The sequence below is a fragment of the Phacochoerus africanus genome, chromosome 8 (genome assembly GCF_016906955.1).
Source record: "Phacochoerus africanus isolate WHEZ1 chromosome 8, ROS_Pafr_v1, whole genome shotgun sequence".
NCBI classification, from domain to species: domain Eukaryota; kingdom Metazoa; phylum Chordata; class Mammalia; order Artiodactyla; family Suidae; genus Phacochoerus; species Phacochoerus africanus.
In genome coordinates, this window is record NC_062551.1 from 58395496 (window position 1) to 58417306 (window position 21811).

At 60.9% G+C, this 21811-nt stretch overlaps 2 protein-coding genes across 5 annotated transcripts; one reads left to right on the top strand and one right to left on the bottom strand.

Annotated features, from left to right (window-relative positions):
- The first annotated feature begins 716 nt into the window (after positions 1 to 716).
- CNOT3 (CCR4-NOT transcription complex subunit 3) lies at positions 717 to 16424 on the top strand. 4 transcript variants are annotated; one of them, XR_007136316.1, is made up of 18 exons: positions 717 to 972; positions 5349 to 5423; positions 5536 to 5603; positions 5865 to 5939; positions 6072 to 6161; positions 6381 to 6509; positions 6608 to 6703; positions 7818 to 8040; positions 8125 to 8258; positions 8704 to 8760; positions 9945 to 10335; positions 10437 to 10560; positions 11306 to 11504; positions 13110 to 13209; positions 13303 to 13501; positions 13780 to 13995; positions 14590 to 14715; positions 16050 to 16424. XR_007136316.1 is itself a non-coding variant. In XM_047790403.1 (18 exons), the coding sequence occupies exons 2-18, from the start codon at positions 5399 to 5401 to the stop codon at positions 16146 to 16148; spliced, it is 2268 nt and encodes a 755-aa protein (XP_047646359.1). In that variant the 5' UTR covers positions 718 to 972; positions 5349 to 5398; the 3' UTR covers positions 16149 to 16424. The 4 variants fall into 4 exon arrangements, 2 of the variants coding, with proteins under 2 accessions (XP_047646359.1, XP_047646360.1); XR_007136317.1 differs by having other exon boundaries at positions 718 to 972; positions 7821 to 8040; XM_047790403.1 differs by having other exon boundaries at positions 718 to 972; positions 13780 to 13912.
- LENG1 (leukocyte receptor cluster member 1) lies at positions 15308 to 21811 on the bottom strand. The gene is made up of 4 exons (XM_047790407.1): positions 21355 to 21811; positions 20071 to 20250; positions 17513 to 17775; positions 15308 to 16677 (listed from the first exon to the last, which is right to left on the bottom strand). The coding sequence occupies exons 1-4, from the start codon at positions 21484 to 21486 to the stop codon at positions 16461 to 16463; spliced, it is 792 nt and encodes a 263-aa protein (XP_047646363.1). The 5' UTR covers positions 21487 to 21811; the 3' UTR covers positions 15308 to 16460.

Genomic DNA, 21811 nt, shown 5'->3' on the forward strand with positions numbered 1-21811 from the left:
TGCTATGCCTGGTTTCACACGCCTTAGGAGCGGGTGCCGCCCACTCGCCACACTATTGGGCACGTTGCGGTGAAAGATAACAGGGCCGTCGAAGGGGGAGGGGGTGGATCCTCTTGCCCGGCTCCTCCCTCTCGGCCCAGAGGCTGTCTCGATTGGCAGAAGACTTCAGCTTGGCCCCGGCTTTGAAAGCACCTGTCCGACTCCCATTAGGTACGCGGCCTTTAACGCCCACTCTCCATGCCTTCCTCCGCTTTCCTCACCCACTTCCCGGACCAGCCAATGGCTTCTGGGCAGAATATTCCCCCACGGCCAATTGAAAACAGCTCCAAACTTGACGGACGACTTCCCGCCCCTGATCAGCCTAGCTCCTCCCCCCGACCAATTGGCTTAGGAGAGGGGGGCGGGTGTATCCAATCAGCACGACACAGGCCTCCGGATTGACGCACGAGTCCTCGCGCTGGCGTGTTGTGCCCTGAGGCGGGAGGAGGAGGAGGAGCGGGGAAGAAAACCTGAGCCAATCCTAGCAGCCTGAGCGGGAGGCCAATCGAACGCCGCGCCTTGGAGCGATCACCCAATCGGCGAGAGGGGGCCGGCCGCATCTCCGCCAAGAACCAATAAAGCGCGCCCGAGGGACAAGAGCGACGTGCGACCGGAGCAATGATAGGCCTATATTCAGGGCCCGGGGGCGGGTCGGCGCCAGAGACGAGAAGAGAGGAGGGGAGGCCTCCTCCGCCGCCGCCATCTTGGACCGGGCCCGGTCAGCTTCCGCGGAGCCATCGGCAGACGCCGCGGCCTCCCTTGAGCCCCGACCCCGTCGTCAGAACAACCCCGGGCCCACTTCCCCCCACCCCACTTCCGCTCCGCGCCGCTATCGCGATAGCGCCCGGGCCCGGGGCGCGAGAAAAAGGCGGCGGGCGCTCGCCTCCCCCGCCTGTCGCGATAGGCTTCTCAGCGGCGGCGCCAGCTCCTGTGGTGAGAGCGTCAGGCCCGACTGGGCCGGACCCCTTCCCCTCCTCCCCCGGCGCCGTCGGCCGCCTCCCCCGCCGCCTCCCGCCCCTGCGACCCCGCCGCCTGTCGCGACATGGCCGCCCCCGCTCCCGCCCCGTGCGGCCCCGGCGCTCGCCGCCCGCCCGGCGGTGCGCGGCCCCCGCCGCCGCTCCCTCCTCCACGCCCCTCGGCGGCGCCCGGGGGTCGTCCCGCGACCCCGGCCCCGCGCGGCGTCCGTGTCGGGGCCCCCGTGGGGTGTGAGGGTGCGAGGTGCCCGCCCCTCTCCGCGTCGGTATTGGCGCCTCGCTGGAAGGACAGGGGCGCCTCCGGGCGAGGCTGCCCCTTCGTGTGGTGTGGGGACTGCGAGGACCCCTGCGAGGGCAGGGGCTCGCCCTTCCCGGGGCCAGGCTCCCCTCCCGCCGTGGCTGCCTCTCCCCTCTTTGGGGATGCGCTGGGGGACGAACTCCCTTGGAGTGAAGATGCCAGCTCCACGCGTCGGAGCCCCAGCCCAAGTTTCCGCCTCTGTGCTGACAAGTCCCACAGCCCAGGCTCTCGGCTCTGGGAGTCGGGACTGCCCTCGGCGTTACCTGCTTCTTCCGGCCTCCGTCTGACTCCCTGGGTCTGGGTATCCGCCTCTGGCTGGCTGCTTGTGAGCTGTCCTGGATCCAGACTCTGCCCGCTTTGGCTGTGGGTTTCCTCTCGATGTCACTCCCACCTCGAGGTCCCTGTGGTGCGGTTGTCGATGTCCCCTGGGTCTCAGGCACCTGGTCCTCTCTTGGTGGCATCTCCTAAGTTCCCGCTTTCTCCTCATTGTTAATCTGCTGGGGCAGCCGAGCGCCCCTGCCTCTCAGCTCAGGGGCTGTCACCTCCCCCAAGACGGATGCTCCTGTCCTTTTGGTACCGGTGTTTGGACACCCTCTGCCACTGCCTCACTGTGTAGGCTGTCACGTCCCTCAGGCTGAAGCTTCAGCCCCAGCGTGGGGGCGTCGTCTTTCCAGGGGGCAAGGGTCCCACCCCCTCGGTGTTGGTCTTGGGCTCCTCCCTGTGGATGTGTGAGCTTCCCAGCACTGAAGAACCCTTGTGGTGGGAGTGGTTGTAGAACCGGGGCTCAAGCCTCCCCGCACCCACCCAGCTGGAACCCCCTAGGAGGGTTAGGCTCGTTTGATCTGAGGTGCCCACGCTGTGAGGTGTGGCGTTTTGGGGACTGGAGTCGTGCATTTTTCCAGGGTAAGGAACCTTTCTCTGTGTCGCCTCCTCCAGGGGTAAGGTTCCTGCCTTCGTTGGTATGGGCATTGGTCACTCTTGGCTTTGAGGTGTCCATGCCTTTCTGTGTGCCCCCCACGGAGGAGCTAAGGACCCTCTCAGGTCTTAGTGCCCAAGGGCTCATACTTCAGCCTCCTGCTTGGGAGGCCCTACTGTGCGCGACCAGGCTTCTGCCCTCTTTCCTGAGGCACAGGTTTCTTGCTGGGGGCGAATTCCCCCGGTGTAACCTTCCCAAGGGGGGGTGTTCCCAGCCCCCCACCGTTGTACTGGGCCTTGCTGTGGGGAGATAATAGCCTTCACTTTCCAGAGTCTCAGATGCTCTGTGTGAAGCGACAGCTGCTTGCCAGGTTCGGGACGGCCTTCCGCCATCCCTTCCGGATAGGCCAGAGCCCTCGCCCCGCTCCAAGGCCCCGTCCAGGCAGGTGACAGCCCTGGATTAGGGACCGCCAGGACTAAGCTTTCTGCTCCTCCTCATCAGGCGTCCCTCCATGTGGCAGTATCATCTACTCCGAGGTGAAGTGGGGGGCTCTTTGTTAGTTTCGGCCCCTCTCTGGTGGTTGGCTCCTGCGGCCCTGGCGCGCTGCCCACCCTGCCCACCCCCTAGTAGAGCTTCCTGAGTAGAGGGCATGTGTCTTCGTCTTGGACAGTCGTGCGGTTAAGTCTCCTGGACCAAGGTTCCCAGATTCCGCGGTGCTATTCGAGACCCTGTGCAGTGAGAGCACCAGCTCCTCCCCCTGAGACGAGTGCCTGTCTCCTGGGGAGCCGGCCTGCCGTGGTTACCTTCCCTGGAGCATCTCGGACCCCCCCTGGAGCTGCGGGCTCCCAGCCCTTTACGCTTGGGGCTCTTCTGTGAGGACACCTCCACGTCAAGACTCAGGCTCCAGCTTCCTCTCTCCGCTACTCTTGCTGTGGGGTTTTCCTTTCGGGAGAGGGTGTTGCCTCTGCGGCTGAGTCTCCTAACTACTGGGGTCGCCAGGCTGTCTAGGGCTAGGAGTACCCTGGCCCAGGATACGTGCCCTTCTCTGGAGGAGCAGGCTTCCCTGCGTAGGTGGTGTCTTCTCCCACTTTGAGCTTCTGTCTGAAACGTCACTTCCTGGACCAGGTAGGGCTCTTGTTGCCCTGCGTCCAACTCCTTCAGGACTTTCTTTTGCCCCCTCTGGGGGATATCAGCTCCTCTCCTGGGGCGGGTGTTCTGCCCGCTCAGTATGGGGACTTGGAATGAGCGCCCCCTTCCTAAGGCGTGGAGTGTAAACTGGGCATCCTCTCCACCTGGGCTGGAGCCCCTGCCCCAGCATTGGCCTCCTGTCTAACGCTTCTGTACCCACCTCTCACCCTTGGGCTTTTCTATGTTAGGATGTTGGACCTGAGACGTCGCTGCACAGCTCAGTGTTGGGGACTGGGCCCTCGTGTGAGATCCTGTATCAAAGGCACTTGTCCCATCTCGCTTTGAGTCCCCTCGGCACACCTGTCTCTCGGATCCTTTTTCTGGCTGCTGCTCCTTCCTGGAGCTGGAATTTCCCCCGCTTGGGGTTGGGTCCTACCTTGGCATTTCAGCAAGTCCTGGGCTAAAGATGCTGCCACTGCTGCTTGGCCCTTTATGGAGGAGCTTCGTGCCCCCCTCAAGTCATAGGTCTGCACCATGCAAAGTGGGTCCCTGTGGAGGATGCTGCCAGGAGGCTGAGGGGACAGCCCTGTTGTCGCTGTGAGCCTCTGTTTCCAAGGCATGTTCTCTGATAGTCTGTCTCACCCGTAGCTACTGGCCATGTGTGATTTAAATTTTAACTAGTTAACATCAACGGTTTAAATTCCGTTCTTCTGCACTAGCCACGTTGTGAGCTTTCAGGCATTCAGTGGCACAGATGCGGGACAGGACAGGACTGTTCTTAAGATGTTCTCTTCCCCGTGGGTGGGGGTCCTCTCGGTAGGACTTCCCACTGGGTTGAGGGTCTTAGTCCTCCGTGGAGAGCTCTTTCTGCCTGGGCAGTTGGGGCTGCTCTGGGTGGGGCACCCTGCCCTAGGCCCTAGAGTGGGCACTGCCCAGATCTTGGGGAGCTTTCCAGCAGAGGCCACCTCTGTGAGGGGCAGTCTCCTATGGTGCAGGCCTAACCCTCCCTCCCCAAGGCTCTCCTGGTCTTGGTGTTGGGCCCTGAGGTGCAGCTTGCCCTGGGTGAGAGCTCCTGGTGACCTTTGATCTCGGTTCCCTCTGGGTCGCGTGTGACTTCCTTTAGGATGAAGATGCCCTCTCGAAGCATCGGGTGCTTATCCAGTGCATCTGGCACGTCATTCTTTTGTGCGCGCGGATGGCTCCCTCGCAGCTGAGGTCTGCTTTGACCCTCTCATCTTTGTGAGGTTCTCCTTTCTGGCCCTCTCTTGGGGATGCCTTCTGCTTTCACATCTCTAGCCCTTTTTGGTCGCAGCCTCTTTGGGTTAGGATTGGTATCAGCCTCCTTTGGTTTAAGGACTCATTTCTGGAATAAACTTCTTAGAGGTCAAGGCCCTCTTCCACTTGGGACCGAGCCCTATCTGCACGGGTGGGTTTAGCTTCCATCTCCTCCCATCGCACATGCCCTCTGTCCCTTACAGCTCATACACGCAGCATCAGGCTCTTCTTCATGGGGTGCAGAATGGTCTCTGTCTCCTGACTTGGCTGAGGAGTGACCCCTTCCTATGTTAGGATTCTAACCAGACTGGGTGCCTGACTCCTCTCTAGGAAGTGTGGTCTCTGGGTTTAATGCCTTCGTTCCTAGCAGTCGGCTGTGAGCTGGAGGACTTTTTCCTGCTCTGAAAAATCCTTGTGAGGGTCATCTGGGGACGTAGCGCCTCCTGCTCTAGGAACTTCCACTTCCTGGGTCAGAGGCATGCAGAAAGTGTATCAACTTCCTCCTTTGCGTAAACTTCCAGGGTCCTGCCGTGGGCCGGACCCCGGGCTGGTCCGTCGGGGCAGCAGCCGCAGAACCAAACCCCGTCTCCGTCATCAGATAGCAAACGCATCTTCCCTTCTCCGTCCCCTGTGCCCGGCTGTTCTGACCTCATTCACGTGCCTGGGTTTGGACCCCCCCGGGCGTAACTGTGTCTTCCTCCCTGACCTCTCCCGGCAGCGTCCGTCTCCAAGGGAGTATGAAGAGAGCGCGTCCGTAGGGCTGGGAAGATGGCGGATAAGCGCAAACTCCAAGGTACTGGCTTGACCACCTGCCGCCGCCCGGCTATGTGCCCAGTCTCCTCAGAACCCTCTGGGTGCCTGCTGCCTTGGCAGGACGCTGACGGCCTTGCTTCCTCCCTGGCCAGGTGAGATTGATCGCTGCCTCAAGAAGGTGTCCGAGGGCGTGGAGCAGTTTGAAGATATTTGGCAGAAGGTACGGGGCTGGGGCCCTCGGCATCTGAGTGGGTCTCCAGGGAGGAGCGGAAAGGACAGGGTTCAGGATGTCTGGAATGCCAGCCCCAGAGACGGCCTGCACGTCCAGATGCCCAGGACCTCAGAGAAGCAGCTCAGAGATGGGCCGGGGGAGGGGGTCGTCCCCAGGGTCCCCGGCCTGCGGAGAGAGGTGGGCTTCCTGCTGGAGTGGGCAGTGGGGCACCCAGAACCCCACTCAGGCCTGGATTCTCTCATCCCTCAGCTCCACAATGCAGCCAACGCAAACCAGAAGGAGAAGTACGAGGCTGACCTAAAGAAGGAGATTAAGAAGCTTCAAGTGAGGGCTGGGGCCTCGGCGCCCGTGTCCTGGGGGGCAGAAGGAAGGGAGAGGGTGGACTGCTGGGTCCCAGGGTGGGGGCGGGGCTTGGCATTGGGGTCGTGAGGCCATCTGACTTGTTCACACCTCTAGCGGCTGAGGGACCAGATCAAGACATGGGTGGCATCCAACGAGATCAAGGACAAGAGGCAGCTGATAGACAACCGCAAGCTCATTGAGACGGTAGGAGCCCAGAGCCTGGTCCTGAGAACTGGGGCGTGGCTGGATTCCCGGGTCCCCAGAGGTCCCCAAGAGGGTAAGGGCTCTGTACCTAGGGAGGGGAGCTGAAGGGCTGGGCGCCTGAGCGTGTGGCTCCCAGAGGCTCTGGTCTGAGTGTCTGCTGGCCCTGAGTCAGCTGCTCTCCCACCTACGGGAGCCCCCTGCCACCCTCGCTCCCCACAGCAAATGGAACGGTTCAAAGTTGTGGAGCGAGAGACCAAGACCAAAGCCTATAGCAAGGAGGGCCTGGGCCTGGCACAGAAGGTGGACCCTGCCCAGAAGGAGAAGGAGGAGGTTGGCCAGTGGCTCACAGTGAGTTGGGGTAGAGGAGGAGGTGACCTGGGGGCCCTGACCCCTAGGTGCGTGAGAGGACCCTGGCTGACTGCCTGCCTTTCCCCTTCCTCCCCCAGAATACCATCGACACCCTGAACATGCAGGTGGACCAGTTTGAAAGTGAGGTGGAGTCGCTGTCGGTACAGACACGCAAGAAGAAGGGCGACAAGGATGTGAGTGGGGGGACCCTGTGCCCAGAGGACAGCGATGGGCTGGCGAGCGGGAGAGGCCGGCAGCTGGGATCGGGGGTCAAGGGGCAGGATCGGGAGGGCTTAGCACCTGACTGAGGATGACACAGGGCGCAGGTGAAGCAGTCTCAGTGTCCAGCCCGGTTGTCTGGGTGAGTGGCAGGGCCTCCGAAGAGCAGTTTGGGGAAAGGTGCTGAGCTCTGCTTGCGTTGCAGAGGAAGAGAGACCCGAGCAACGCCCACCGGGGCAGGGAGGTTAGGGGCCGCAGCTGGGCTCTCACGGCACCCCCAGGGCCAGGCCCAAGGGGAACACAGCGGGTGTGGACACGACGGGACAGAGAGAAATGGGGTACGTGGTCTGAAGAGAAGAGTGGTCTGAGACAAAGCCAGGGGCCAGGGGCCCCGACTGCAGAAACCTGGGATCGTAGGGTCTGAGTTGACCGGGGTAGTGCCAGGGGCAGAGCTGGGTCCTGGGGAGGCTGGGGGTGGGCAGTGTGCCAGAGGTGGGCGTCAGAAACTGAGGGGTCTGGGAACCGTGGGCTTGGAAGATAAGTCCTGGCAGAGAGGGCTTTGCAGCTAGGGCTGAGATGTCAAATCCTAAAGGGCACTGGGGTCTTGGGCAGGAGCCGGGGAGCCGGGCCTCTGAATCTGGGCTCCTCCTCAGGGTGCTCGAGTGGGTGTGGAAGGTCATGGTGGTGATAGACGATCCAGACTGTCCGCAGGCTCCCCCCACGGGCGAGCTGCCGTTAGCACTGTCAGAGGCAAACGGGGGCGGGGGGGGGGGGGGGGGGGTCTGTGATCCAGACGGTGCTAGGTGTTGGGCGGTGGGCTCAGCAGAGCGGTGGGGGCTCCCGTCGAGAGGTGGGGGTGGTCAGGTGGGGGCCAGTAGGGCCGTGTTGCAGGGGAGGCACGGGGAGCCCTGGCTCTTCGAGAGGTTTCCAGGGATGGCGGGGGCGGGGGGGGGGGGGGAGCAGGCGCTGGGCGGGGCTGGAGAGGAGCCTCTGCGTCTCCCCAGGGTCAGGGACTGAGGATGGGTTCTGTGGGGGCAGGAGGGGCTGGGCAGGCCCTGCTGCCCCTGAGCCTGGCCCTGGGCTCGCCAGCAGAAGCAGGACCGGATCGAGGGCCTGAAGCGGCACATCGAGAAGCACCGCTACCACGTGCGCATGCTGGAGACCATCCTGCGCATGCTGGACAACGACTCCATCCTGGTGGACGCCATCCGCAAGATCAAGGACGACGTGGAGTACTACGTCGACTCGTCCCAGGACCCTGACTTCGAGGAGAACGAGTTCCTCTACGACGACCTGGACCTCGAGGACATTCGTGAGGCCTGGGGCTAGCCTGGGGGTGCCGAGGGCTGGCGCTGAGGGGGGTCCAGCCAGCTCACACCCCCTCCCGCCCCCACAGCACAGGCGCTGGTCGCCACCTCCCCACCCAGCCACAGTCACATGGAGGATGAGATCTTCAACCAGTCAAGCAGCACGCCCACCTCCACCACCTCCAGCTCGCCCATCCCACCCAGCCCGGCCAACTGCACCACGGTGAGGCCTGGGTCTGCGAGCCCGGGGAGGGCACAGAGGGCCGGGGCTGAGGGCTCTCGGAAACGCTCTGCAGGGAGGGATCCAGGCGTCGGGTCTGGGCCCCACGGGCTGAAGATCCAGCTGGTTTAGGGCATTCGTGGGTCTGGGTGTGGAGCGGGGAGGCTGGTGCTCGGACAGCCTGGGAAGGGATCACGGGTCGGATTCCCTAAGGAGAGCAGCTTCCTGCATCCTCCAGAGGCTGGCGGGTGGTGCTGGGCCCTGAAAGACAGCACCCTAGAGAGCAGGGCTCAGGTGGGTTCCCAGTGAGAGGAAGGTCGGAGGCACTTGCGCAGCGCTGGGGCCAGGAGTTTGGTCAGCCGAGTTCAGGTCTGGGAGGCCCAGAGATCTGCGTCTCGTCAGGGCCCTGGAGTCACCCGGGTTTCTGACTACACCTCTTGAACCTCAGGAAAACTCTGAAGATGACAAGAAGAGGGGACGCTCGACGGATAGTGAAGTCAGCCAGGTGGGTCCAGTGGGCGTCGGACACTGATGGGCACAGCGCTCACTCCTTTGCTGGCTCCCCAAGGCTGGGCTGTGAGGGGGCGCGGTGGGTCAGAAGGCAGTGCTGCCCTGGGTGTGGATGGGCACAGACAGGCGAGTGGCTGGTGCTGTGGTCAGGAGGTGCTCCGGGAGGGACGCCTGCACTGGGCAGTGGAGGAAGAGGCAGTGTGACACGGGCAAGTGGCGCTGGAGCTTGGAAGTGTGGGGAGGTGGGCCTGGCGTGAGCACAGGACCTCAGCTGTGGGGCTGTGGGACCCGTGGCTGATGGACCAGCTCTGAGAAGGGACGGGTCTCAGGCTTGGGAGGGCGCGCTGGGCTTTGGCTGCGCTGATGGTGTGCGATCTCGAGAAGGGAAGGGCCCCCCAGAGTTTCTTTTCCCCTAGTGAACCCCATGAATTCTGCCCTCTCCTGGGACGGGAGCACACCTGCTGCACAGGAACGCTGTCCTGAGACAGGAGGCACGTGGGCCTGAAACCCTGCTCTGGGCTCATAGGAGGGCTGGTCCCCAGGGGAACCCTGAGGCTGGTGTTGACGAGGTTGGTGTGGGACCGGGCTGAGTGGTGCCAGGAAGGAATCGGTCACAGGTCCCGCTTGGTGCGTAGTGAGCAAGGTGCTCGCAGGGCATCAGGATGCGTCCAGGAGGCGGGGGCACGGCAGCATGTGGTCTGGCTGAGAGGGACTGTCTGTCAGCAGTTCAGCCGCAGGGGTGTCATGGGCAGTGCTTTGTGGGGTGTTGCTCATCACCAGCCCCCTGAGTTGCTTCGATGACCCTTTAAGTGACATGCAGAATCGCTGTCTGGTTTTCAGCCGTTCTGCCTTCTTCTGGGCTCTTTGCTCCGCCCAGCTGATCACACTCCGAGGGCCTTTTCACGTTTCCCTCTGTTCTGCCTTCGGGCAGATGGGTTTCTCTTAGCCCCACGCTGGGTCTCAGTCCCTGTGGGACGTCGTGGGGAGATGTCCAGGCAGGGCGTGGAAAGCTGGCTGCAGGCTAGAAAGGGCTGTGTTGTAAGCCTGAGGGGGCGGGAGAGCCTCAGGCAGCCAGGCCAGCGCTGAGGGTGGAGCCTCGTTCCCAGGAGGGGTGTACAGGAGGCCGGCTACACCTGCTGACCCACTGGCTTCTCACGCTTGTCTCTCCTCCACTTGCAGTCTCCAGCCAAAAACGGCTCCAAGCCTGTCCACAGCAACCAGCACCCTCAGTCTCCAGCCGTGCCGCCAAGCTACCCCTCTGGCCCCCCACCTGCCGCCTCTGCCCTGAGCACCACCCCTGGCAACAATGGGGCCCCTGCCCCAGCAGCACCCGCAAGTGCCCTGGGCCCCAAGGCCAGCCCAGCTCCCAGCCACAACTCGGGCACCCCTGCCCCCTATGCCCAGGCTGTGGCCCCGCCAGCCCCTAGTGGGCCCAGCACCGCCCAGCCACGACCCCCCAGCGTCCAGCCTGGTGGGGGAGGTGGAGGTGGCAGTGGAGGTGGCGGAGGCGGCGGCAGTAGTAGTAACAGCAGTGGAGGTGGAGGTGCTGGCAAGCAGAATGGTGCCACCAGTAAGTCGGGAGCGGGGGTGGGGTGGGGTGCGGGCAGCGGGGCGGGGGAGGGGTCCCCGTTGCGGGTGAAAGCCCCTTTGACTCCTTCCTCCTCCTCCCAGGTTACAGCTCAGTGGTGGCAGACAGTCCGGCAGAGGTGGCTCTCAGCAGCAGTGGGGGCAACACCACCAGTAGCCAGGCTCTGGGCCCCCCATCTGGCCCCCACAACCCACCTCCCAGCACCTCGTGAGTACCCGGCTTCAGCGGGGTTGGGGACACGGAGCCTCGCGCAGTGTCACCACATCTTGCAGATATAGGCCCTCCCTTGCCAGTTGGGACTTGCCCACCTGCTTAGGTGATGTGACCCCACTTCTTTCCAGTTGAGGTCCTGGACGCAGCTGCCCTCTGTTTTGCCCTAAAATGCTCCTTGTCTAAGTGGGATTGCCCCTCACCCCCACCCATCAGGGACCTGTTGGAATGCTCTCTAGCCTGCCCTTTCCTGCAGTCCTCTCTGCCCTCCCACCTCCCCTTCCTGCGTCCTGCCCCAGGCCTTCCTGCCACCTTCTGAAGGCTCAGTGTCCACTTTGCAAAATGAAGGGTCCCAGTCGTCCTTCCCCAGTCGCCTCTCCAGGTCCCAGATCAGACCATCCTGTTTCCAGGAGCAGAGTCCCGAGAGAGCCTAACCTCCTGTGCAGGACATGGGCACTGCCCCTCCCACACCCTCCTCTGCGGGCCCCTCCAGAGGCCTGCTGTTTCCCAGGGCCATTCAGCCGTGCGGCCTCAGGGGCACCCGGAGAAGGCTCACCCCACCCTCATGGGGGTGTGTCTCAAAGAGCAGGTCCGCCTTCGCCCAGAGGGCTTCTCTCCGGGCTGTGTCCCTCAGCCGCCCCACTCCTGTGCCTTCTCCCTCCCCAACCACCTAGACCTGCCTGTCGTCCATCCTGCCCCTGGGGCCCCTCCTGAGCAGCCACCCCTGTGTACCCCTCCCCAGGAAGGAGCCCAGTGCAGCAGCTCCAACAGGTGCTGGGGGCGTGGCCCCAGGCTCAGGGAACAACTCCGGGGGGCCCAGCCTCCTGGTGCCACTACCTGTGAACCCCCCCAGCTCCCCGACGCCCAGCTTCAGCGAGGCCAAGGCAGCCAGCGCCCTGCTCAATGGACCTCCACAGTTCAGCGCCGCCCCGGAGATCAAGGTGGGCCCCTGGCGTCCGGGCATGCCCTTCGTGTCTCCGTGTCCTGGCCCTGTGCCTTCACTGAACCCCTTTGCTGTCCCCTCCCTCCGGGTCTCTCCCTGCCATCTCCCCCTCTAGCCCTCGCTCTCTGTTGCTTTGGCGTCTCTCTGCTAGGCACACCTGCACCCTCACCCCATTTCTGGGCTCCTTGCCACCCCCTCCCCAGGCCCCTGTCTCTGTCCCCCCAGTTCTCTCCTTGCTTCTGACCGTTCTTGCCTGCTCACTCTCCTGGTGTCCACTCTCAGCCCCCTCCGTCCAGCACAGCCTCTGTCCCCATTTCTCCTCGAGGGCGTTTCTTGACCCAACCCACTGTCCAGCTCACTGCCTGCATCCTTCCAAAAAACTGCTTAACTCAAGGAGACACTTGACCTCTACTCTGAGCCCCTTTGTGCCAGGTTAAGGTACTCACTTGCCACCCTCCACGCCAGGAGCAGAGCTGGGCCTGGACAGGGAGGGCAGGGAGTACACAGAGGTGCACCTGACTTCACCGGGGGAGGCCGCCCAGCTAGGGCGCCGGGCGGGCTGGGCAGGTATCTAAGCCGGGACCTGAGCCAGGTTAGGTGGGGTCTCAGCGGCGGGAAGGGTGACAGGAGCGGCTGTCTTGCGCTGGAGCCTGGGAGGGCCGACGGCCACGCTCTACATAGAGGCGGAGAGGAGGGCCCCGGCTGTGGGCTGGCTGTGAGGCCCGTCTCCAAGGGCAGCAGCCCTGCAGGCCAGTGTGTCTTACACTCAGTGCCCCGGGAGGGGTGAGAGGGCCCCTGGCAGGGTCCCAGCCTGCACAGCTGCCTCATGAGCCTTCCTTCATCTGGAACACGCAGGGCATGGGCATGGGTCCCTCCCCCCACGTGGTGGGCTCTTGACCGTCATCCTCACAGAGTGCTCAGAACCGCCCCAGCCCCGGGGGCGCCCTCAGCCACAGAGGTAGACAGGCCGCAGGGGACGCGGGGGCGCTTCTCCGGAGAAAGGGGGCAGTCACCTGGCGTGCCTCAGGGCAGGTCCCTTACGCCACCGCTCCACGGACTGGGCGAGTGGTGCTGGGCAGCCATGGGAAGGTTTGGAGTAGAGAAATGAAGGAACAGCTGAGTTTGGCAAGGCACCTCTGAAGACAGGACAGGGGAGAGGAGGCCTGGCCGTGGAGGGCCCTCCGAGGGCGCTTTAGCGGCAGGACCAAGAGGCCGCTGCCTGAAGGACGAGGGCGCGGGGTGGAGAGGAGGTAAGGCCAGGGCTGGCGGCCCCCATCAGCCAAGGCCGCGGGGCTGCGTCCTAGTGGCCCACATCGAGCAGCTGGCGGCAGGCGGGACCCCGGCGTGCGGGCATGGAGAAGCAGGGCTGCCGCGGGGCCCTCCTCTATGCATTCCCGAGTGCAGCGTGTCTTCCGGGTCGTGCCGCGGGCTCGGCGCCCCTCCGCTGGGGCCCGGTTGCCTCCTTACTGTTAGGGCGCTGCTGTGGACGTTCTCTTGCACTAGGGGCCTCAGCTCCGCTGGAGCAGGCGAGGGCCAGGGCCGGTGAGGACCCAATGCCAGTCCTCTGCCCTGACCTTAGGCCAGACACCTCTTCCCTCCCCAGGCTCCTGAGCCTCTGAGCTCCCTGAAGTCCATGGCCGAGCGGGCAGCCATCAGCTCCGGAATTGAGGACCCTGTGCCCACACTGCACCTGACGGAGCGAGGTGAGTGTCCGGGCGGTGGGCGGGCCAGTAAGGCGGGCTGCACAGACCAGCCTGACACTTGCCAGCCCCATCTCTGCCTTCTGCCCTCTGCAGACATCATCCTGAGCAGCACGTCGGCTCCCCCAGCCTCAGCCCAGCCGCCCCTGCAGCTCTCCGAGGTGAACATACCGCTGTCACTGGGCGTGTGTCCACTGGGGCCTGTGCCCCTCACCAAGGAGCAGCTCTACCAGCAGGCCATGGAAGAGGCCGCCTGGCACCACATGCCCCACCCCTCAGACTCTGAGCGTATCCGGTGAGGGGCCACAGAGGGGGCTGGGAGCCGGGACCCGAGTCTGAGGGAGGAGGCTGCAGTTGGAGGTCTCATCCCCGTCCCAGAGACTAGGTGAAGCTTCTGGGCCCTGCTCTGGGGCTCTGCACAGGCGGCGGGGACCGAGGTTTTAAATGCCTGGTGACTCGGGGCCAAGATGCTCCCTTGGACCCGCGAGGGGACGCAAGGAGGCCGGGTCCTGCTTGCCTGTGTGACAGCAGGGGCCGCCAGGCACTGGCACTGAGCTTCCTGTTCCCCCACAGGCAGTACCTCCCCCGGAACCCCTGCCCAACACCCCCCTACCACCACCAGATGCCACCCCCACACTCGGACACTGTGGAGTTCTACCAGCGCCTGTCGACCGAGACGCTCTTCTTCATCTTCTACTATCTGGAGGTACAGCAGGGCCCCCGGGGCAGCCTCGGGCCCCCCGGCTTCGCCGCCACCGCCGCCGTCCCCCCTCGGGCTGGAGGGGTGAGGTGGGTGCCCCACTGCGGCCGCCGGGACCGCACCCCCTCCCCATCCCCCAGTCCTGGGCCCCTCCGACCCCACCCTGCCCCTGCCCCCCCTCAGGTGTCAGGCCTGCTGAGGCCGAGGGCTGGGCCGAGCAGCCGGGGAGCTCAGCACTGCTCGTGCTTGCTGCTGGCACAGCCCACAGTGCCTGCCCTCTCAGTCTCGGCTGTGCAGGCCCACTGTTCACGGGCACGTTCTCAGGCCTCCCTGGAGACCCCTAGGGAACAGTCCAACCTCTGCGTGACCCCTGCAAGTCACGACTGACCCCCACCCTCAGCCCACTTTGGGAAAGTTTCTAAACCGCTTCCTCTCAACTCATCACGATTAGTTTCTCTTTCTTCTCAAAGCTTCTCTGGAAGCAATTTCCACCTCCTGTCTCATTTTCCTTCTCCTGACCAGCATTGGTATGTCTTGTGCCCCAGCCCATCTCCACTCGGATTGTCCAGCCCAACCTCGGTCTGTGGCGGGGCCTGGGGTCAGCCCTGTTGCCCTGCCCTGTCCCCCTGGCCCCTTCCAGTTTGGAGACACCCCTGACCCCCGGGTCCCCCTTCCTTCCCCAGGGCACGAAGGCTCAGTACCTGGCAGCCAAGGCCCTGAAGAAGCAGTCATGGCGATTCCACACCAAGTACATGATGTGGTTCCAGAGGCATGAGGAGCCCAAGACCATCACTGACGAGTTCGAGCAGGTGAGGGCCCCTGCCTGTGCCCCGTCCACTCTGCTCCCCGCTCCACACGCAGGCTAGCAGCCCCACCTCCCTCCGCTGCCACCTCCTTCTACCAGCGCCGGCCCTCAGGCCGTGTGCGCTGCCTGGGATGCTGCTCTCTTCCTTCCCTGCCCGGCCGCCTCCTGGGCAGCCCAGAGGGCCTCGCCTCCATGTCCCCTCAGAGGAGCCTGCCCCCCGCTGCACACAGCCCGCACCTCCACCTGGCCCCCGGCACGGTGCGGGGGGCTGGTGTCTCCCACCCAAGATGGTGGGCTGCCCTGCACGGGGACCTTGACTGGCCCTGGCCCCCAGCAGAACAGGGGCTAGGCATACCCGGAGGAGGAAGCTCTCTAAAATGTCCTTCTCGTAATTGATGGGAACCTCCCCTCCTTCCTGCAAAACCCTGGAGCCAGACTCCTTGGGCTTGAACCCAGCTCTAGCTGGCGACTGGGAACCACTCACTTGAACACCTGTCTCCTTTTCCTTATCTGTAAAAACGGGGTAACAGGACCTACCTTTACACGGTTGTGATTAAATGAGTTGCTAACATGTAAGTACTTCACGGTGCCTGCTATGTAGTGTCGTGGGCGTTTGGTACTTTATTTCACCCGGGCCTGGTGGCGGTCCACAGTGGCGTTCCCTCCACACCTCTCCCCGCTGCCAAGCACTGGCCAAGGCCCCTGTCCTCAGAGGACTCGGTCCCCTCCTCGCGGCGCTTTCAGGTTCTTGGAAGTGTTTCCACCACCCACTCAGAACCAGCCCCTTCCCACTGTGTCTTCTCCCCCACTAACCACAGCCCTCCTGCCCCCTCCTCGTTTGGTCCAAAGTAATCCTCTCAGTTAGCGTGTCTCCAGGCATCAGTCCTTCAGAAGCTCCCGCGCCACCACCGTCCCCAGTAAAACCTCGGTCCTGGCCGCGTGCCTGGATGAAGGCTCCAGCCGGGCCTGTTGGTCCTCGAGGCCAGGGCAGTGGTCTGAGGCTTCTGTGAAGACCAAACCCCAGGACACACAGCACACACGCAGCGCCTGTCAGGCCTCCAAAGCCACAGCCATCGCGAGGCGCACACGTGCCCAGGGCCGAGGCCCGGCTCTGGCCCCTGACCTCCGTGCCTCCCTCCGTTTCCTCTGAAGCAGGCGTGATAACGTTTCCTACCTGCCAAGAGCCCTGAGAGGGTGGAGTGAGACGGCGTGTGCATGCGGGCAGGCGGCCTGCTGCCTGGCACGTCCATGGCCCTGAGACCTGTCCCCCATGTCGGTCCGACCCAGATCCCCGAGCACCTCCTGGGCCACTCACTGACCGCCTTCTCCCCCGGCCAGGGCACCTACATCTACTTTGACTACGAGAAGTGGGGCCAGCGGAAGAAGGAAGGCTTCACCTTTGAGTACCGCTACCTGGAGGACCGGGACCTCCAGTGACACCGGCCCCTCCCTCCACCCCCTCCCCCAGCATGCTGATCCCCCTGCCCAGGTGAGGGCCCTGCCCTGGAAGACTGGGGGGGAGGCCCCAGGCCCCGGGGCAGCCCCCTCCCCCAGGAAGCAGGGAGGGGGCCAGGAGGTGTTGTCTTCCTCTCAGCCCCACCCTGGGGGCCCGGGGGCGAGGGCTGCCCCCTCCTCCCCTCCCCAGTGAGGGACATTTTTTGGTAAACCTATTTTCATTTTGGAAAATATTTATGAATAAATAGTTTTATATGACGGCTGGCAGCAGCGGCCTCTCCTCTACCCCCTCAGTCAGTGAGCAGGGGGGGGTTCCTGCCTGCGGGGCTGCCGGGCCAGCTGGGGGTTGAACTGGGAGTTGTACCGCCTCTGCCGCTCGTCCACCTCTTCTTCCGGCCGATGCTCCTGGGCTGCTGTGCCTCTGACCCGGGCCAGCAGGGCCTCTGCCCGCGCCCTCTCAGCTGCTTCACGCCGGAGACGTTCAGCTCGAAGCCGGTCCAGGGATGGGGGCCTGGGAGGAGAGGAGAGTTGGTTCAGGAAGCCGGAGGTCCTGGAAGGCCCCACCCTCCCCCAGCTGCCTCTGTGAGGGAACTGCCACTCGGGAGCTCCTGCAGCTGTTCCCAGTGTCAGGTCATGAGGCAGAGAGAGGAGGCAGCTCCTGCAGCTGTTCCCAGTGTCAGGTCATGAGGCAGAGAGAGGAGGCGGGTGCTAGGAGCAGGGAGCTGCCCTGGCCACCCTCCAGGCGACTGCTCCACCCTAGCAAGCTCTGCGACCCTGAGCACCCGCCCTCCACCTCTTCCTCCATAGAGCAGAGGTCCCAGTACCTGATCTACCTGAGGGTCTGGCAGCCGAAAGACACAAACCTGCTTTGACTCTAGCACCATGGTTCTCAAACCCCGGTCTCAACTCTGTTACGATCATGTAACACGTAATGGAAACAAGAATGTCCAGTTTCGGCCACACGCATAGACATCCTGGGCCAGGGCTCAAACCCAAGCCACAGCAGTGACCCGAGCCACTGCAGGGACAACACTGGGTCCTCAACCCACTGAGCCACAAGGGAACTCCAAAACTAAAAAGTTAACACAAGCATCTATTCCACTAGCCATCAGAGAGCAGTGGCATCTTCTCGTGTCACGTAGCCTTTAGAAACCCCAAGAACAAGAGTGAAAATGTGAAAAATGGGCTTGATTTTGCAGACCCCCTGAAGGGGTGTCAAGACTCCCAATAGTCCTGGACCACATGTTGAGAACACCTCACTAGCCCCAGCCCGAGACTGAGGATGGCAGCACCCTCCTGTCCCAACCATGTGGCCACGGCCAAGCCTCAGGGCCCAAGCTCCTTACTCTGTGGGCCGTTGTTTCACAGGAAGCTCCTTCTCCTTTCCGCTGTGACTGCTGTCGTCACGACTCTGCTTTCTCTTCTTCCCCAAGTGCTTCTGCATCTCCCTCAGAGGGTCCAGGCGGTTCTTGATCTTCTCATCTCGTCCGGCACCAGGCGATGGGGTCCCCTGCCCTGGGGGGAGCTGGTACCAAGGGGGCTGGGTCTGGGCTTCTGCTGCACTCTGGCCCAGGTATGTCAAGATGCCCAGAGCTTTCTCTTGCCTCTCCTGAGGGGGACAGGAAATACGGAAATGAGAATGCCCAGTATATCTCCTCTTGGGGAGCCCTGGAGAGGACAGACACCCAAGGCTCCTGAGAAGGCAGAACCCGACAGTCAGGCAGCAGGGCCTGTCGAGGTGCTGGAGACACAACCAGCCAGTATGTGTGGGGCTCCTGCACTCGAGCACCGTGACAGCTTCATCACCAAGAAGCCCAGGAAACGGGGGCACAGGGTGGAGCTGCTTTAGGTTAGGGCAGCAACTTTGGGGACCTAACTGAAGAAAAATCTGGGAAAAGCAAGCAAGGCAGAGGCGGGTGGCGGGGGCAGCAGGCTCAGAATCCGACAGGAGATCCCTGAGGGCTGGCGACGGAGGATGCGGTTTACACTTAAATCTCCTTACCCAGACACCTGTGGCCAGTTAATCTTTGACAGGAGGCAAGACTATAAAATGGGAAGAAGACAGTGTCTTCAGCAAGTGCTGCTGGGAAAACTGGACGGCTGCATGTAAATCAATGAAACAGAAACACCCTCACACCAGGCACAAAAATAAATTCAAAATGGCTTAAGGACTTAAAAGTCACCATCAAACTCCTAGGAGAGAACACAGGCAAGACAGTCTCTGACATCAACCGCACAAATGTTTTCTTAGGTCCGTCTCCAAAAGCAATAAAGACAAAAACCAATGGGACCTAATCAAACTTAAAGGCTTTGCACAGCAAAGGAAACCATAAAAAAAAAAAAAAAAGAAAGACAACCTACAGAATGGGAGGAAGCAGTTTCAAACAATGCAACTGACAAGGGCTTGATCTCTAAAATAATTCGAACAATTCATACAACTCTAGAGCAAAAAAACCAACCCATTTGAAAAATGGGCAGAAGACCTGAATAGAAACTTCTCCAAGGGAGACACACAGATGGCCAACAGGCACATGAAAAAATGCTCAGCATCACTAATTATTAGGAAAACGCAAATCAAAACTACTCTGAGGGGCCACCTCACACTGTTCAGAATGGCCATAATTAGGAAGTCTACAAACAAATGCTGGAGAGGGTGTGGAGAAAGGGGTACCCTCCTACACATAAATCAGTCCAACCACTGTGGAAAACAGTAGGGAGGTACCTCAGAAAACCAGATACAGTAGTACGGTATGACCCAGCAATCCCACTCTTGGTCATATAATCCAGACAAACTTTCACTGAAAAAGACACACGCACCTGTATGTTCACTGCACCACTATTCACAACAGCCAAGACGTGGAAACAATCTAAATGTCCATCCACAGACAATGGATGAAGACATAGCACATATGCACAATGGAATACTACTCAGCCATAAAAAAGAACAAAATAATGCTATTTGCAGCAACATGGATGGAACAAGAGACTCTCACACTAAGTGAAGTAAATCAAAGAGAAAAACAAATGCCACACAATATCACTTATATCTGGAATCTAATACGTGGCACAAATGAACCTTTCTACAGAAAAGAAACTCACTCATGGACTTGGAGAACAGACTTGTTGCCAAGGGAGTGGGAGTGGGATGGCCTGGGAGTTTGGGGTTAATAGATGCAAACCATATAGCATTTGGAGTGGAGGGACAATGAGATCCTGCCGCACAGCACAGGGAACTATGTCTAGTCACTTGTGCTGGAACATGATGGAGGATAATGTGAGAAAAAGAATGTATATATATATATATATATATATATATGTACACACATATGTATATATGTATAACTGGGTCACTTTACTGAAAAGCAGAAATTGACAGAACATTGTAAATCAACTATAATTTTAAAAGTTTAAAAAACAAAAATAAAATCAAAGCTCCTTAACACTCCCCAGATATCTATACGTCTGGACACCAGGTTAGAGACCTGACAGGTTTGTACTTAGCACCCGACAGTAACCAACTTCTCTTGACTGCTATGTTTCAGTACTCTTCTTTTTTATTTTAAGGCCGCACCCTTAGCATATGGAAGTTCCCAGGCTAGGGGGTCTTCCCACATTGCCTACGCCACAGCCGCAGCAATGGGGGATCCAAGCCACAGCTCACAGCAACAACAGACCCTTAACCCACTGAGCGAGGCAAGGATCGAACCCACATCCTCATGGATCCTGGTCGGGTTCGTTAACTGATGAGCCACAAAGGGACTTCCTCATTACTCTTAAGAGTTCTCTAAATTAGCTATTTGATTCCTTCTGTGTCCCTAAATACCCCTCAGTCACACCTGAAAGCAAGGTGCTCCCCCAGCCCCAGCTCCATCCATGACTGATGGAGAGGGCAGGACCAACTTACTTTCTCTTGTCGCTTCTCTTCTTCATACTCTTTATTGCCTCTGCTCAAGCCTTTCCCTTCCTCTAGCAGCTCCCGAAACAGATCCACAGGGCCAGACCTTGGGGCTCCTGCTTCTGCTGCTTCAAGCACAGGCAGTGAGTTCTGATGCCTAGCTTTCTTCCGCAGGAATTCCGTGCGGGCCTGGGGGAAAAGAAAGTTACAGGCAGAACATTCAGAACCTAGATGTGATTCAAGGAACAGTGAATCTAGTGCTAACCACAGACGGGGGCTGTAAGGAAGGGAGCAGAGGCACTCGGAGCCAGGAAAGGCACCTGCCCCAGCTTCGAGAAAGGGTGGAGAAATAAGGCAATATCTGGGTTTGCAAGCTACCTTTCAAACAGAAAACCAGAGGGATTCCGAATTTCCAGTGACACAATAAAAACAGCTATTAATGGAGTTCCCTTGTGACGCAGCGGGTTAAGGACCCCGCCTTGTCACTGCAGCAGCTCAAGTCGCTGCTAAGGCTCAGGTTCAGTCCCTGGCCTGGGAACTCCCACATGCGGTGGGCACTGCCAAAAAAACATACAGAAAAACCGCTATGAAGGCAACCAAAACATGTATTAGAACAGGTGATCTGAATTCTAGGTTGGGCCTTCGAGTCACTATCCCCGGTTGGTTTGCAATTTCTAGTGATAAATGAGAATTTTAAAAGCCCTAACTATCCCCCAGCCAGTGCTGACCACCAAATTAGCTAAAGGACTGGAAGTGAGGTGTAAATCAAACAGGTGAGGAGTTACAAAGACTGCCTCTGGTGTTTGTGTGTGGCCGGCAGTGCAGGCAAAGGGCTAGCCCGATAAAACTGAATTGCCTTGTTCCACTGTCATTTCGCTGTGGCCTCCTCTCTGAAGCCATCTCACCTCTCTGCAAAATAGAAATGATAGCGCCCCCTCTAAGAATGAACGGTGCTTGAGATATTTTGCAAGTCAAGCGTTCTGCAGCAGGCGCTCACTAAATGGGAACTTTGCGCAGGCAAACTGAAAAGTAGCCCGGGTTTCCTTGAACTACTCAGGGCTTCGTTTTTTCATGAGCTCCTACTATGGCCTCGAGAAGTACAGGAGCGGGGGAAGAGCATGACCGGCGAGAGTTCAAGGAGAGCTAATCAAAGCACTAGGAGGAGATACTGCCAAAGCACCCAGCCCCAAATTCCGCACGGTGTGCCCTGCGCCTGCGCGCCGCACCACTTCCGGTCCCTCCCGAGGCGCCTGCGCGCTCAGCCCCGGAGCCCCGGCCGGGATCGGTGCTTACCTCTTGCTGAGCGAGAAGCACCCTCCGCTCACGCTCTTTCTCTTCCTCCCGGGCTTGGGCCTCGTCACGCCGCACGCGGGCCACATTGTCCTTGTTCCGGACGTGCCAGCTCTTCTTGGGTAGGATATTCATGGCGCCGTAGCTGTCCGCGAACTGACAGACCCGCCTCCTAGCACTTCCGATTGGCAAGAGGCTGGCCCCTCCCTGTTGTTTCTGCCTCGGTCACGGATTGGTCCTAGACTACTTGGCACGCCCCTCCGGGTCCGTAGCAAAATCCGATTGGCTGAGACCCCCACCTCCCATCGCGGAGCATCGCGCTTGCGGTCGCCCAGCGACGGCCTCTCCTGAAGATCCTGAGTCCATCACAAGTGTCCCCGCCCTGACGCTGCCGAACGCAGCCGCTGATTGGCTGACACGCCCACCAGGTGTTCGCGAGAAAATGCCCTCTACACGAACC